The sequence below is a fragment of the Malurus melanocephalus genome, unplaced genomic scaffold (genome assembly GCF_030028575.1).
Source record: "Malurus melanocephalus ecotype Western Australia unplaced genomic scaffold, MMel_1.1 scaffold_160, whole genome shotgun sequence".
NCBI classification, from domain to species: Eukaryota; Metazoa; Chordata; class Aves; order Passeriformes; family Maluridae; genus Malurus; species Malurus melanocephalus.
The window spans coordinates 1,564,108-1,580,634 of NW_026623392.1; the positions used below are offsets into that span (position 1 = coordinate 1,564,108).

The following is a 16,527-nucleotide window of genomic DNA, read 5'->3' on the forward strand; positions in this document are numbered from 1 at the left end:
TCACATACTGATGAATGGCCCTTGTGGTTCAGATAAGCCCTAATTGCTGAGCAGTGACTCCCAGCATGGTGTGCTCATGGGGTCAGCAGTGCTGAGCAGCTGCAGGATGCACAGACCAGAGGATGTGTTTGCTGATGTTTATGGGGAGGTCCCATCAGTATCTGGGAACACTGATGCAGTGTTTTCAGTCTCACACTCTTTGGGCAGAAGGATGTACCACAGGGTATCACATGAGGAACTCTTTCAACAGAGAATTATATTGACAAGTTTTATTTGCTGTTTCTTCAGTTGCTTAACTGTTTCTCTTCCATCAGCTTTTACCTCAGGCTACTGAAAATATTCAGAATACAAATACCCTCTAATCACTCRGATGACTTCAGTGACCAACTTTCAGATGATCTTTCAGTGAAGAGCTGGAACTTTGGTCTGACAAAAAGAGAATGAGTTTTACCATCTTATGCATATCTGTGTGATGGTGTTTATTTCAGCTGGGAAAGTTAAACCCTGAGAGAGGAGCTGTGTTATTCTGCACTGGGCAGGGATGGCTGACCTGTCTGGCTGCAGGCTGTGAGCTGCACAGGAGGTCACTGCTGTCCAGCCCCATTGGTGGCAATGGACCCTTGCACATAACTGCATTKTCAAAAACTTTTGCCCCTTCTGGAAGTGGGGTATTTCTAGCATTTGTGCTTCTATTTCTCTGCTTCCCAACAGCTTGCTGCTGCTGCCATGGCAAACTTCTGTATGGAATGCAGGTCCAAGGAGTGGGTACAAAACAGCAGTGTTTTATTCTTCCCTCATAACTGCAGACAAAGTAAAAAATCAAGTAGTCTTTGGTGTGAGGGCTGTTTAAATCAGGCTGTTCAACTCTGTCCAAGTCAGATGTTCCCAGTGACAGCACACCAAGTTCTGTATGCACTGTTGTTGCACATCCCTTTAGCACATGCACTGATCTGTGCCATGCCCATTAGGTATCAAACACGTTTTACACATTAAAGTAAGGTCAGGGATGAGGAAACACCTGTATGAGTGTAATAATTTGAATGCCAAGCTTCAAACATGAAGTTWTTTTTTTCCTAAAAGAAGACTGTRAATTCTACATATGTATTTCATTGCCAGTCAGATTGYTGAAAGCTTCCAGCATCCAGAAGCTCCAGGATTGCAACAGAAAYAGTTGAGCCTTTTGGATTTCCAGAGCCATGGGTTTCTCTTTATTTCTAGTAAATATGTTTGAAGTATCTATTGATAGCCATAAACTTTCACTAAGCTTTTAATGCAGTTGTGTATTTAGAATTTACCAGTGATGCTACATGCTGTTTATCTTTGTCTGCAACCATTTTCTATCCGTTGCTTCTGCAGTGCTCTTTAGTTTAATCCCAAGGCTGGCTGGGAGGCCCCCATGTGAGTTGTTCCATAGTGTGAGCTGTAGTTTCTGAAATGACATCGAGTGTGACTTGATCTTGTTTGTCCTGGTGACCTAAGGCCACCCCCATTTTTTGCCTGGCAGTTCTTGTTGCCTGTCCTAYTTGCCACCAGCATCCTGAGGCTGATTATTTGATAACAGCTATCTTCTAATACCATAAATGTGTGTTTCTGTGTCAGTGTTTCTTCACCTATTTCTCAGCTGTTTGCATTTTATTACTGTCTTTTTTAACCTATGAAATTTGTATTAAGCCTTTGCTGAAACCCTGCCAGACTTCACTACTTGAAATTAASTCCTGAAGATTTTTAAAATACATTTTCCTTTAGAAATAATAAGCTTTTGCAAGCTAGCAGAGATCAGTAGATAGCGTAGTGTGGAATAAAATGTGACTTAATTCCCACTTAGTAGCTTYCAGTTGTTTTCTCAAGGATGTCTGTTCTTTGTGGTAATCCCTTATATTTGCTATTGTTTCATTTCCTGCTAGTTTCCCTCTTACAGCCTTTTTCACTTTAATTTTTTGTGCCTTCCAGCAGGATGATATCACACAGGTAAACCGTTGTTTATAAACCCCCCAAACATGTGCGTTCTCATCTCCATTCTGCTGCTCGTTGTCAAGTGTTGGTCACGGTTTGTTGCCATGGTTTGTATTCCCGGTTCTTGAAAGGGATGTGGGTAATTCTGCTCTTCAGCTGAGCTGCATCCAAATAYTGGGCCTTCTCCTTCTGGAGCCACAGCCCCATGTGCCCTGTGTCAAACCTGTCCCTTCTGTCCTGTCCCACACAATGTGTGCTGATGGTTCTCTTGCTGTCAAAGTGCCGTGTGTTTACCTGCCCTGTTCTGACCCTGCTGAGAGCATCACCCCAGTGTGGCTGAGTGGATCCAGCTCCAGGGAACTCCACAACTGAAGGAATGGAGCTAAAAGTTCTCTGGTGCAAACCAAAACCCGGGGGCTGCGGCACTATATGGAAACAGCTTGGGAGAAGGCCAAAGAAATTGTAAATTAAAACTGCTTTGTTTTCAGACTCTAAAAATTACCTAAATTATCAACTCTTTTAGGAAAATGAGTGCAGTCCTGAGTTTGGTGGAATCAAATAGTAGATAAAATGTGACCCAGAGTATTCAGATGTTTGTCTCCACTATGGTAAATGTTTACAGCTTTTGGGTAATTGTGTTGAAGTTTGTCTTGCTTCCTTTTTTCCAGATCTTTCCATGTATTTGAGATGGTAGCAGACTGACGATTGCTGATGATTTCATTGCTTAGGGCAGAAATTTGGAGTTTTATGGTTAATGTTAATGTAATGTTCCAGTTTGGGAAATGCCTGTTGAAAGATCAGATGACTTTAGACCAAATGACTGCAAGAAAGTATTTTTTCTTCTGTAAGCCAAGCAGAGAAATGTCTGATAGTATTTGGGATAACAGCATCCCACCTCATGTGGAGGATGAAAGAGCATCAGACATTCCCCATAATGAACAGTAAATCAAGCAGATGCTATATCTTTTTTTTTCTATAATGTACCATGAGTAGAACACATTGGCTGGAAGTCCTTGATTGGCTGTAAGATATAATAAAATAACACATTCTGCAGGGGAGGTTCTTTATTAATAGTTATGTGTGGAAATACCTCTGGGGAGCCCATCAGTGAGCAGCTGATAGTTCATTTTCACAAACAGTTGCTACTGGTCTCCTGACCCTTTGTTGTGCTGTATTGTTATAGCTCTGGCCTTTGGAATAATACACATGGAGTGAGTTTAATAGAACTAATGTGTAACTCAAGCTTTAAAACACCAAAGACCAGTATCAGTTCTGTGGTAAATTCAGCAGAACTACACCAAGCTACATTTGAAAAGGTGAAAAATAAAGGTAATTTACTTTCTATTTGTTGAATCTCCTAAGCATAAACATTTGTCCTTTTATTTTACTACTTCCCAAATCTTTATTATGGATTTAAACAAACAATAATGTAATAAGCCAACACTACAAAAACATACGTTGSCATGTTTCACTATGAAAAAGAAATGTGCTTTCAGCAGTTTCTTATCTGACTTGTTTTAAAAGGCAGGAGCTAAAGCTCAAGTCTTCTACTGATCCAAGAAAAGTGATTTGACAGCARGAGCTTGCCTGGAGAAGAAAAAAATTCTGTGGTTTTGGAATGTCTTTTAGTCCCCTGTTATCCATGGGGACGATGAAGTGCCAGGTCTGGGCTGTGGGATCTGCAGGATGGTCCCCATTTGATCTTGAATGACTTTAGGCCTTTCCCAGAACACTTATTAGTGTTTGTGAWATCAGTGCTTTGGAATGGCTGCTTTAAATCCCTGCTCTGACAGAAGCTGTTGAGATTCCTGTCGCAAATGTTGATGTAGTTCTCAGTGTTACTTTTTATTGTGCAGTGGAGTTATTTTCTTTGGGGTTTTGAGATGTGCATATGGAATAAGTGTTTTTCTTGCTTTTGTACCAGTACTTATTACCTTTACACCACATTGAGATGTGCAGTCTGTATCACCAAACCACAAACAGCTATTAAGAATATTTTATTTTACAAGAATAATAAAGAATAGTTATAAATGGCCCAATCATTGGAAGTGAAAAATGGGTGGGATATTTGCAATTGTTTTATTCAAAACTTAATGACTGCGTAGTGGCCTGCTTCTAGTTAGTTTTATTTGAGGGTGGTTTGGGGGTTGGCATTGGGCTTTTTTCCTCTGTAAGTGTAAGGTAGTTCAGATTGGAAACAAAAACATGCAAATAGTTTTTTCAGTAGTTATATCTATTGTTCATTGGTTATTAAAATGCAGCTGATAACGTGGGGCTATAATAAAACAATATACAATGTAGAAATGTTTCCTGAAAAGCCATTTAATTTTACATATCTGTGTCCTGCATCCTCAGAGTGACTGACTTGGAGGCCTACAGCCTCTCTGTCTGTAGTAAAACCTTGTGTTGTATTTTGGCAATCTGACTCACCCTCCTCACTGTTCACAAGTATTCTTATGCTCCCAGAAGAGYCTTTTTCATTTCTGTTTGGATATTAATGAATTTGATATTGGTCAGGCTTGCTGATATTGACCTTTTATTAAACTTGTTAATAAGTTGTGTGGTGGTGGTGTTTCTACCATCTGAGGGAACTTTACCTGTTCATTTTCAGTTTCTGCCACAGAGGCCACATTCTGCCAATCCTGACTGCATGACTCCACATGGAACTGTCCTGCACCAAACGCTGGATTTTGATGAGTTCATCCCACCAATCCCACCCCCACCCTACTACCCACCAGAATACACCTGCACCCCCGTGGTGGAGGCACAGAGGTGATTCTCCTTCCCTCAGCATCCCTTCTGAGCTGTGCTCTRAGCCAAATAATGTCCTTCCCTTACATTAGGCTCTTCTTTTCCAGAGAAATTACATCCAGTTTTTTTGCAAACTTGTTGAGCTGTATCTGGAAATATTTGTGTTAAAGCACTGCTGCAATAGAGAAATGATTGAACTTAGCTAAGAGGATACAATATTTGAACTTAATCCCTTTATAAGGGATCCTTTCACAGCTGTTRTCTTTATACATTTGAAATTGAGTATGAGATTTAATTTTTTATGGAAATCATTGCAATTTATATGCAATGGAGTAATGGAGTAATGAAGGACATTAATGGTGGCAAAACAGGCCAGTAAAGATGGCTGGCATCCTAAACAAAAAGCAGTTGTTAAAGTTACCCTGTGAATTAAGGCTTCATTTTGGATTTCTGATAAATTTCTTGAATGTAATTCTTCGTAGTGTATTGGCTTTGAATTCAAAGAAGGCTTTACATCACTGTGCTGCAGGTAATAAATCCAGTGCCATTTCTTAATTGTTGGTTTGTTTATGTTTTTATATAGAGGTCTCCATTTGGACTTCCCTCATTCCCCATTTGGTGCTTTGTATGAAGTAACCATTAATAGCCCAGGAATGCTGTATCCAAGTGAGCTGCCCCCTCCTTACGAGGCAGTGATTGGAGAGATGCCTGCCAGYCAGGTAAGGAAAGCCAAAGAAAATTCCATATGAAGTCTTCAAATGTAAGTGGTGCAAAACAATTCTAGATCAAAATTTGAGGAATAACCACTAGAAAATATTTTTAGTCTTTAAAAACATTTTCCAGACCACTTTCTTTATAAGGGCTTAACTAACAAATTTTACCTCTTCTGAAATAACAGTGAGTAGTTCTCTATTGCTTAACCTTCTGATTGTTACAGTTTTTAGTAATCAACTTCTGCTGTTACATGGCAAGAAACTGAGTGCAGAACACCCTTATCCTGAACTTGCAGTAAGGCTCCARTGTACTTGAGACAAATATTTATATTACACTTTTTGCCTTATTCCATACTGTACAGTATCAGCTGCATCTGGAATTATAATGTATCTGCATGTATAGCCAAAGCTAATTTGAGCTAATTTGCTTGAAGGGATTCGTGGTAATTGAATCATCTGTCACAGAGGAAAAATATTTAAAACTGCTTTTGGAGGCTCTGATTTCTTGTAGGCTTCAGTGCAAACTCCAAGAGTTAAACATTCTCRGTATTGTCTATCAGTTGTTAATAGCACACTGTGGAAATACGTGTGTTCAAATTGCACCCACCCCTGCAGAGGGGGCCACTTCACCTTYCCCCAAAATACATCATTGAAATGTTTCCTATGACTTTTTTTCACATTGGGGGAAATGAGAATTGAAGCCACAAACTTAAAGAAATTTTACAAATTTTTGCTATTATACACAAGAAGATTATTAAGATAATTAATAAGRCAAGTGTCAGAAAAAAGAACTTTGAAATGCAAAACCTCAAAAAAAATGCAATTAAATCTGTCCAAGATATGCCTAACTTTGCAGTTTCTGTGACTGACAAAGCAGCTTCTGACAGCTTTTCTAATCCTTGCCTAGTAGTATACCCTCCACCTGACACAGCAAACAGGCCAAAYATTGCATTACTTTTGATTTATTTGGCTATAATAAAATGAATCAGTATAAACTGCTTGTGAGTGAAGTTCCTTGCTGAACAGCAAAATTGGAGTTTTCAAGGCCATCTCCTTCTAGAATATTTTTTATCCAAGTTCCATCCTTTTTCCTTTGCAGTAAYTCAGATGAACCTGCAAGCCTTGGAGCCTGGAGATATTTTCCAGTTATAAAAAGCATGGGCAAAAGTGATATGAATCACACATGGTTTGGGGGCAAAGAGAAGGCTCCTGTCTGTGAGAAGAATTCATATGTGGTACTRAGTAAGGATTAGTCAAACGTCTATTTTTAGTAAAGCACAAAATCATTTTGAGCTCTCTKGTAATTGGGACTACTCTTGGTATGWTATCAACGTGCAGCAGCACAACAGCACCAGCATGGCACAAAAATGTAATTTAACAAGATGTGACTTAAAAATGCAAAGTCCTGCTTTTGCAAGAGCCTGGCTTTAATGAGTAGATGGATTTGCTGTTAACTTTGGATATCTGGGGTCAGTGTCTTCACCTGGCCTGGTCACCTCTGGCAGCCTGAGTTCCAGAGCTGCTTCTTCTAATCCCAGGTGGAAATGAGTGGTGCCTTTTAGTTTCTGATGGTGGTGATTGTATCTAGCTCCTTAACTGCAGTGAGTTTCTGTCTCCCAGCCTGGTGGTTGCTGTTCAGAGGGTTTGTAACAGGCTCTGTGTATCAGCACTGAAGCTCACTGCAGGGATAACCAAAGCCTGCGGTGACACTGCAGCCACAGACTTTCCTTGACAGCAAAAGCCTTCATGTATTTTTTGCAATTAGTGTCTKTGTTGAGCTGTAAATGGAGAACTGAGCCAAAGTCTGAGGCAGTTCTGAGTCTACAAGAAAATCAAAATGGAGACCTGAGTTTTTTACATGATGCAAATGCCCCCATAGAGCACAGTACAGTATGAACTGAAATAATGAGATTTATAAATCCCTCAAAGGCAGGCTTGGCAATGGAAATCATGGCAGGGATTTAGCTACAAAAGTGCTTCTGGGAACCATTATGTAATAATGTCATAATTGTAAAACCTTTTACTGAGCATCAAGCAATAGGTTTTATTTGTTTTTAAATGGATTGAGGTCCTTAGAATTTTATTAAATTGTATCAAATTAGACTCGATATTTCATGCATTTTATGGGCAACAAATGTCAGTGCTAGTTTAAGTGGTTGCATCCATGTAAAAATTTCTGTTATCATCTGTACTGATTAGGAATTCCTAGTTCATGGCTATAAGAAAAGTGGTTTTCACACTGTTTTCCATGCAAAGTATTGACTGGGAATATAGAAAAGGCAAGAACAAACAGATCAGCATTCTGGGTGTACTAAATAAATGACTGTTTTTTATAAGRTCTTCTAAACTGTGGGCTGTGCAGGTTTGTTAAAAGCACAGGTTTTATTTCTTTTTCCTGCTGATAGCTTAGTGACTGTGAGGATGTGGAAGTCAATAAGGTTTTGTTCCCCTTGGCTGTGCAGGAACTTGCATGTGCTGTCCCTGTGTGAACCAAAACTCTGACCTGGCTTCAAAATTGTCAGTGTTACCTCCTRCAATTAAAACCCTGGTTCTCCTTCCCTCAAGCAAGAAGGTTAATCAATTCCAATTGCTATAAAATACATTCAGCAATTATTCAGAGACAATGTAGAGTGTCAATAAATGTTTCAGCACAAATGTTCATCAGATRTTTTCCAGTCAGTGATTAAGAAATTAAGTTGGTGATTATGCAAGCACCTAGATTAAGAATTTACGAAAGCCCTTAGAATCCCTGGACCCTTATAAAGAAACAAACACCCTTAAAACATTTCACTATTTCTTCCAAAATGTAGTCAGTCTGAATTTTCTACAACAAAGAGTATTTGAGAACATTTCTTACTCTTCTAGTTAGTTCCCAGAACTTCCACAGTTAGATCCCAGGAACAATCTGTGACTTAGTGCAGCACTTAGTGTGACACAKCATTTTACTTCTTCCACAGATGTGATGCTGTGCTACCATAAAGAAAGATCCATTAAGAAATTTCCAAGGGAATTGTTTAAAAATATGRGCGATTTCACTTTTGATTCCCAGGCTTCTATTCCTCTCTTGATGAGTTAAAGTATTTCTGGTACTGGGCTTTGTTTGGAGTTGTATTTGCTAACACTTAAAATGTTTTTTAAAAACTAAATTTGAATCAGGAAAAGTTCCGTGGGCATGTGATCATAGTAAGCTGTGAATAGATAGATACAAAAAAATAAAACAGTGAGCACAGTAAGTTATGCACATCCACGTGTGCTTTAATGTACCCTGGCATGTGAAATGGAAGCTCTCTCCCTAATAACATCAGACTGTGTCACATCCAATTTTTTAGAAGGCCAAACAGATTATGCACTTGACAAAAAGGTTTACACTGAGATGACTGATGCTGCTTTCTAGACTGCCACCAACCATATTCAGCTCTACTAGTCAGTTGTGGCCCTACAGAACAAAGTAGATATGATGCTTTCTGCTCAAGATGGTATCAGTCTCATTCCTTTCAACCTTCTTTATATTCTTTTCATTTATTGTTACCAGCTATTCCATGGAATAATTTTTTTAATAATCACATTCCCATAGAACTGCTAAAAATCTATTGATGTTGGTGACAGGGGCCAATCCAAAGTCTATTCAATGCAGTAGAAAGAAAATTTCCTAAACTTCAGGTGTTCAGGGATCCAGTCTTTCCAGCAGGAATGATTGTATATTTTGTTCATATGATTCTCAAAAGTGAAGTTGCCCACTTAGAACCACCCCTTCAGWAAAAAGGTGTGTGCTAATACTGTGACCATTCAGCAATCTCCAGCAGGAGGGAGAGCACCTGGCTGGCAGTGATGTTACCAGGCTTTAAAATACAGTAGGTGTGAACATCCTCACAAAGGATGTTCGCAAAGCAAAGGATTGCTCATGTTCTTGTTTTTGTGGTTTCTGGTTTTCTCTCTATTTTTGGGTGATAGGATCTGGTGAACAGAAAAAAAAAAAGAATTGTAATATAGATAAACRCACACTGTAGAAATAGAGATTGCTTGTGCTAACACCATTGGTTTTAAGCATTGCAGGCATTAAGCTTAGTAATGCGAGCCTGCAGTCCCAAGTGCTGTGAATTCAAGATGAATTTACCTTGTAGATTGTGGAAAAATGAAAAACTGCATTAAGCACATTCCTTTGCCCCGCATTTGCTCCTGACTGACGATGTTGTAAAATACTGTTTAAATAGCTTTCAATCTGAATAGCAGCTCATATGAAAGTTACTCTGCATTGTCAGGTGTGTCCTTTAGATCCTGAGCACTACATTTTGTGTTGATAAATTGCAGGTTAATGAGCTCTTTCATTCCAAATGTTCATTTAGGTCACTGGTGCTGCTCAGCAAGTGTCTGAATCGAGCCTGGGGGAGAGGAACACGACCCCAGACTTCAGCACACAAGGTGATTGTGGCTTTGCATTTRTCTTCTTAAAGATGGAATAGCAGTTTTGAGTGGACTTTCTTTCTCTTCTGCACTTCCTAATGGAGAAAGAAACATTTGCTTTCAAGTTATTCATGGTAAGAAGAACCTTTTTCAGTGAGAGGTGTGGCTGGAARTGCAGAGGAGAGTTTTGCTAGACAAAGTAAGCTCTGTAAAACCTTTTGAGGTGGATCTGGCAACCATCGTTTCTCTGTGAAGAGTCCTGCACACACCTTGCAGCTGTTTTCTCATTGTCAGCAGCCATGGGTGGCTTCCTGACAGTCCCCACACTCCCTGGCTAAAGAGAGGTTTCCTGCATGGCTTCCAGGAGCCTGAATAGGAAGCTTGCTGCCTGAAGCACAGATGTGGGGAATGCAAGTAGGGGAGTAGCAGTACAGAGCCTGCTCATTTAAAGCTGAAAAGTCAGTATCAGGAACAGCACAAAAATGTCTTTGCTGAGGGACAATGGAAAGAAGGAAATAAGTTCAGTGGGTTTTGCTTTGGCATTGTCATCTGAGTGCTTTTGAGTAATTATTGATATACTTGCAGATTACTAAATTTAAATCAGTATACAGACCATGGGGAGGGGATCAAGAAGTTTTAATTTTTCTCCGAATCTTTTGTTTTGCAGTTTCMGTTGAGAGCACCTCTTTGATGGTCTCTGAGGCTGTTGATATCCCAGACCGTAGCTACTCCTCTGAAGATCTTTGTTCACTGGAAGTTCAAGGATCTCTCCACTCTGCAGACCTTTCTCCCTACTGTGTGACCCCCAAAGGGGCTGCAGAGCAGAGCTGCAGCACCCTGGATTGCCACTGTCACTGCAGGTTTCACAGAACTCGCTCAGAGGGCTTTCCTGATGAGGGGGACAGTTCCCACAGCCGAGCCTCTACAGAGAAGTCTCAAGGACAGGAAAAGAACTGTGCCCATGGCAGGTCCTTGGACTGTTCCTCAGGGAATTACAGCCCCTCAGAAAGAGAACTGCAGAGTTCTGCTCAGGAGAGCAGTGCCACGCTGCCTTTGAAGCAAAAGCAAACCTGCTGTGTGGACTTYAGCCAGCCTCCTGCCCCTTTCCAGACCTCTCCCTGTTTTGGGCCTGCAAATATTTCATGGTGTGCAGGTGGCCACGAGGCTGCTGTCCCTCAGCAGCACAGTCCCAAACAGCCAGGCTCAAACATTGTCCGCTCCAGCAGTGCCCCTGTGTCCTGTTCATCTGCCACTGAAGGTAGGTGTGGGACCACAGGGCAGCAAATGTGCAACAAATCAGTAACACTGATGTATGCAGCATTCCAAAGTGGTTTGTCTTACTGTGAAGGGTTCAGCTTTRTGCATATTTTCTAAATTTGAAATTTTTTTAGAATGGAAATGGGAAAATTGACAATGAAATTAATTTTGGCTTTTCTAAATTTTACCATTCATTCTGCACTGCTCAGAAAACGGTACCTTGAGTGGTTGTTTCCACCTCTCTATTACTGTTCTACYGAGAGGTTAAACTAGGAAGTGCAATGGTAGCTGGGGTTTATTTAGGAAACCATTACTGGAACTGTCACGCTTGTTGTTCAGCAGGTTGTGTTTCCTCAAGGTGACACTGACATTGACAGTATTGGGGCATGTCAGAGGCACTCACTGTGACTGGTGGCAACTCGGGGTGTGTGGTGAAAAGTTTTGAAGGACAAAGAAAGGGACATGAGGCATATGACAAGATGATAAATGGAAAAGAAAGCTTTTGGCTGTCTTGGATAAGTGTCTTCTGCTGTGAATCTCCYTTAAAAAAAGTAAGGAAGATGAGGAGAGGTTAGCTGAACTGTGTATCTTCATAAAAATCTGCTTGTTAGTGAAAAAGAAGGGGTTGCTGTAATAGAGGATAATAGGAGGAATGTAGAACTATCTATTCCATTTGAAAAGGGAGGTTTTACAAAAGGATCTAAGCTGTTCAGAAAGATTCAGAAGGGTAATCCAGAGGAGTGGCTTGAAAGTAAAGATTAAAAGCTTTTTAAGATGTCATGGATTGTGCTACTATGAGATCTGTTCACTGGGCTTTGTAAGGGATCCAGAGGAATAATCGTGTGACTGGCTCAGTGCAAAAGGAGACAAAACCTTGAAATAATTGGTTTCGTTTAGGATGTGTTGGTTCTATTGCACTTCTTGCATCTTTACTCTGAATTTCAGACACCTTATAGCTCAATAATTGAATGTCTTTTACCTTTAGAAAARTAGCTTCTGTGTCTGGGCTAGGAAAAGTGAATCTTTAATCTAGAAGTCTGCATTTATTTTMTGACATTTACTCTGCTAGGACATATGTGCTGTGAAGCTGCCATGCTTCAAGTAAGTAGGAATTTCTGAATCCTTTCCGCTGTGCAAAAAACAAGAAGGACAGTCCTTTCTCTTCTGGATCAGGCTCTGCAGCTTTCCAGAGCTGTGCTCCAAATGCTCATTGAGCAGCGTTTGCYGTGGGCTGGCTCTGGACACCTGGTGGAACAAATGCTCTGCCTTCTTTTCTAACGTGTCCTAAAYACATTCATCATCTCTTCTGGAAAAGTGGCATTGAGGGACACGAGGTGGACATTAGTGAGATGTACCTGGGCTTAGCAAAGATAGGAATAAAGAGGCAGAGAAGGTTCCAGAAATACTGACTCACACGGGAGGGGGAGCAGGAAAAGTGACTCGGGGGGCTGGGTGCTGACCTACTCTGCCTTTTTTTGCTGCCTATAGAAGAGTCTTCATMATGAAATCCTTGAGTTGAGTCTCTAGTTGAGTCTAGATATATTTCTTTCACGCATATGTTTTGCAAAATTTTAATCTGTGAAGGTTTACATTGCATCACCTCCCTCTGCTTTTTATTGAACCTAGTTTGAAAATCATCCGTAGGTTAGAAGCAGCCCAATTCTAGTAACACGTTCTAGCTGTTGTAGCAGCCCTGAAGCATGTTTTTCCTAAGCTGTGACAAACAGCTGAAGTTCTTTTCAGTCTTTGTAACTTTAAAAAGGCATTTGATCTGGATTTTTCATGACTGACTGTTGATATTCACTGCAGAATTTTCAATTATATCCACAGAGTTGAATAATAGGCAAAGATAAAGGGAACCAACTGAGCTCCCTCAATCAACAGAGAAGAAAAAGGGCTTTGGGTTTTTTCAGTAACATATCTGCTTTTTAAAATTGTCCTGGAGTAAAAGAACTGGTCAAGTAGACTTGACAATATGACAGAGCTGTAACTACATATTGTTAATATTTATAGTTGTGGATTTTGGAGTACTGAGGCTGGAGGAGGTTTAGCCACATTGATGGAAGGGAACATACAGTAATCAGATTGTGGCTTGGCTTGGCTTTGTCTGAAGACATTGTCTTTCTACCTTAAGGAAAAGCTACCAGTTTCTCTTCTGACTCACCTCTCAGTACAAGGCAATGTGAAGAGATTTAGAAGCACAACCTTGACATTTACTGTGTAGATTTTTGTGAATGGGTTTTGAATGTTACTGTGATTGCTCTGCCTGTAGTTTGGAACATAAAATATTTGACATGGGGATGTTCCATATGTGCACCAGAAAACTAACACAACAGCAATGAGATCTGATAAATTCTTTAGGCCAGTAAAACACAATTCATGTGCTTCAAGCACATCTTGACCTGATGGGGTCTGCATGGTAGAGTCAAATAATTCTCCCATTAAACCTTTAATGCTGAAAGTGAACGTATTTGTTTTGAAATGGCTGTCATTCCTAGTGGAGAAATTATAAATCAAGGTTTAATTTTATAGGTGCCTTTGTAGTCACTGGGTACTCCATGCACATAATAAAAATGGTGGGGTCGCACACTGCTGTCAGACACAGTTCCCTCCTTTAAAAGAATTACTTCAAAGTAAATAGTGTGCACTTTTTTTTTTGTCTTTTCCCTGTAAAGTTTATCATGGCAAAGGCAGACAAAATCAACTTCTAGCACATGTTTATTACAATAAACTTCATTTCTAATCAGCTATGATAGACTTTGTGGCTCTATCATTTAAGTGCCTGAGTGATTATTGTAGTGTTAATGTTCCAGATAATTCAGGGTCATGTCCAGTGGTGTAGTTTTGACTTGCTGCAAGTACATTACACAGTTTAGTAATGGATGGGAAGACAGAACCTCTGAAGTGTCTCTTCTTAATAACCATGCTGTGATTCATGTGCTGCAGTACTTCAGCATAATAGAGCAAATTAAAGACAGAATAGAAGCTGTCTCTCTTAATTTCTTACAGATTTTCTGTGTTTGTAGCGTCTTATGTTTATTTCCTTCATTTAATTATTCATTCTACCAGAGAGAATTATGCCAGCTTTTCATTATAAACTGTCCCTGGAGATATGGAAGAGGACCTCCTAAGCTACCTAGAAGTTCARAACAACTTTCAATCTTTGGAACAGATGTAAACAGCCAAATGTGAGGATTTATTCCATCTTGTCACAAAGGAAAAACAGCTGCAGTGGTAGTTACTGTCCAGTGTGATCTCATCTTCACTGATCCTTGTGCTGGACTCCCAGAAACTGTCATTACATGGCAGTTGTGTCCAAAGCTGTTTGTAGGTGCTTCATATCCACTTGCTACTGATTGGCTCATCAGSTACCATCATGCTGACCTACCCAATAATTTAAACAGTGGTGTATTATATTTCTACTGAAAATAATGAGATTACATTAAAAAAGGAGGTAGAAATATCAAATAAAATGCTGGTTTTGTAGAAATGAGAGAGATTAATCTTTCTTGGTTTTCCCACTGCCCATTATAAACTCTGTTCACCCAGGCAATGCAGAGAAAAGTCTGAGGTCTGCTTCTATAGAGAGCTTTACATCCTTYAGCTCTTAGGCTTGAAATATTTAGGATTACAGAGGAAACCATCAAACAGGAGCTCTGTCTTCCTGTTTGTATCTGTGTAACAACTCCTAGGACATTTCTATGTATAGTAGCTTCTCTTTATGAATGGACATCTTGAAAGCAGTATTTCTTCTGAGCAGTTTCATTTTTTAAAGCAGATAATAAAAGATTCCAGTGTATTTTTCCTTGCTTTGAGCAGAGGACAGCAGGGGTTGACTTTGCTCTTTCTGTCTCCCTTTGGTTAAAGGTGATAATTGTACCTGGACTCCTGTGTGCAGCCAGTGCCAAGATGCAGGATTATCTCCAGCTACAGCAGAAACAGGTGAGAATTGGTTTTCTAAAGCAGGAGATTAGTTTCCTTCTTTTCTTTTAAAAATAATGAAAAGCTTCTGATAGTGAAATGAGCTTTAAAAAATCTGGGGTCAGAAAAGCCACTTAGTTAACAGCAGTCATGTATGGTGTACAATGCTGATGGAACCTGCCTTGAATGAAAATAAATGCTGGGAATTAAGTCCTCTGCTTTAGATCAGCATTTTTGCTCTCTATGTTTCTCACTRATCTCTCTTGCATATAATTAACAAAGCCTAGAAATAAGCAGAACTTTAGTCATAAAGTTGAGGGGAGCGGCTGGGCCTAAAATTTTACAGGTTACAYGTAACACAGAGTAGCTGGTGGTTTTGCTTATCCTTAATGTCCACTGAAGTCCTTGAAGGTGGAGGTACAAAAATGTCTGATTTGTGAAGTACTWGAATTACCCACCCACTCATTCTCAAGGCAGTCCTCCTTGGTCATGGGAAAGACTTAATTACTCCTGATCCTGGTTTAAATTACCCATTTTGTAGTGTTTCCTTGACTGCATGTTTTTGCTGTTCTTCAGACAAAACAGGCATTTTATGACAAAGTAAAAACTTTGTGACAATATTTGTTTTGCCTTTTTTTTTTCTTTTCTCTTTTTCCTTTTTTAAACTATTACTTTAAAGATATTCTTCCCCCCCTTTTTTAGTTCCTGTTTCTGGTTCTCATATGGCTGCCTCTGCTTGCCAGCACTCTTTGAGCAGTGGAAAACAGAGGGATACAAGGAGAATTGACCTGCACCTAAAGCCAAAGGCTTTTCACAGAGTCTCAAAAGAGCGGCCACACTCCTTAGTGGACCTTAAGGCCTATAAAGACACTAAAATTTTAGTGGCAAAGTTTTTGGAACATTCAAACTGTAATCTCCCTCCAGAAGTWCGTCACGTAGTGAACAGCATACGGTCAGTCATTAAATCTGATGAGAGACACATGGAAGAAGCCATCTTCAGTGCCAATATCATAGACCAGGTAACCCATTGATGTTCTGAAGATATGTCCAACTTCCATAGACAAATACCTTATTTAAATGTTTTTACAGTTTAATAGACAATTCCTATAAAAGCTCTTCTATGGTAACATGGCTTTAATAAGAAATAATTTGTATTTATTGGGCAGCAGTGTATTTTACACGACAGTTCAGATAGAAAGCCTGCCTGTGCTTTCCAGGTGCCAGTCCTGAGCCCTGAGCAGCTGGAAGGGCAGAAGGGGGAGGGATTCTGGAGGGCTGCATCTCCTACAGAAAAGTTTCAGTGTTAAACAGCTTCAATGAAAGATTATGCWAAAACTGAACTTTTAAATGGGAACCTTTCTTACCCTGTTTTCCCCTTTTTCTTCCTTCTCCACTGCCTYTTTTCCAGGTCATTACAAGTTGCCAGCAGAACGTGCAGCCCTGCAGGAAGCGGCTGCGGGAGGATCTGCACCTGCGGAGCTGCGGCGCTCTGAGCTCTGCGGCCGCTGCGGTGCGCAGGGTCCAGTGCCGG

General features: G+C 40.1%; 1 protein-coding gene across 1 annotated transcript in view; it reads left to right on the forward strand.

The window, feature by feature from the left end:
• ENTREP2 (endosomal transmembrane epsin interactor 2) overlaps positions 1 to 16,527 on the forward strand; it is a 37,517-nt gene that overhangs the window by 20,027 nt on the left and 963 nt on the right. The window contains exons 4-10 of the mRNA XM_057371859.1: positions 4,565 to 4,725; positions 5,288 to 5,423; positions 9,761 to 9,836; positions 10,486 to 11,076; positions 14,943 to 15,017; positions 15,699 to 16,015; positions 16,405 to 16,520. Coding sequence (XP_057227842.1) covers positions 4,565 to 4,725; positions 5,288 to 5,423; positions 9,761 to 9,836; positions 10,486 to 11,076; positions 14,943 to 15,017; positions 15,699 to 16,015; positions 16,405 to 16,520 — 1,472 coding nt within the window. The remainder of the gene's footprint in view (positions 1 to 4,564; positions 4,726 to 5,287; positions 5,424 to 9,760; positions 9,837 to 10,485; positions 11,077 to 14,942; positions 15,018 to 15,698; positions 16,016 to 16,404; positions 16,521 to 16,527) is intronic.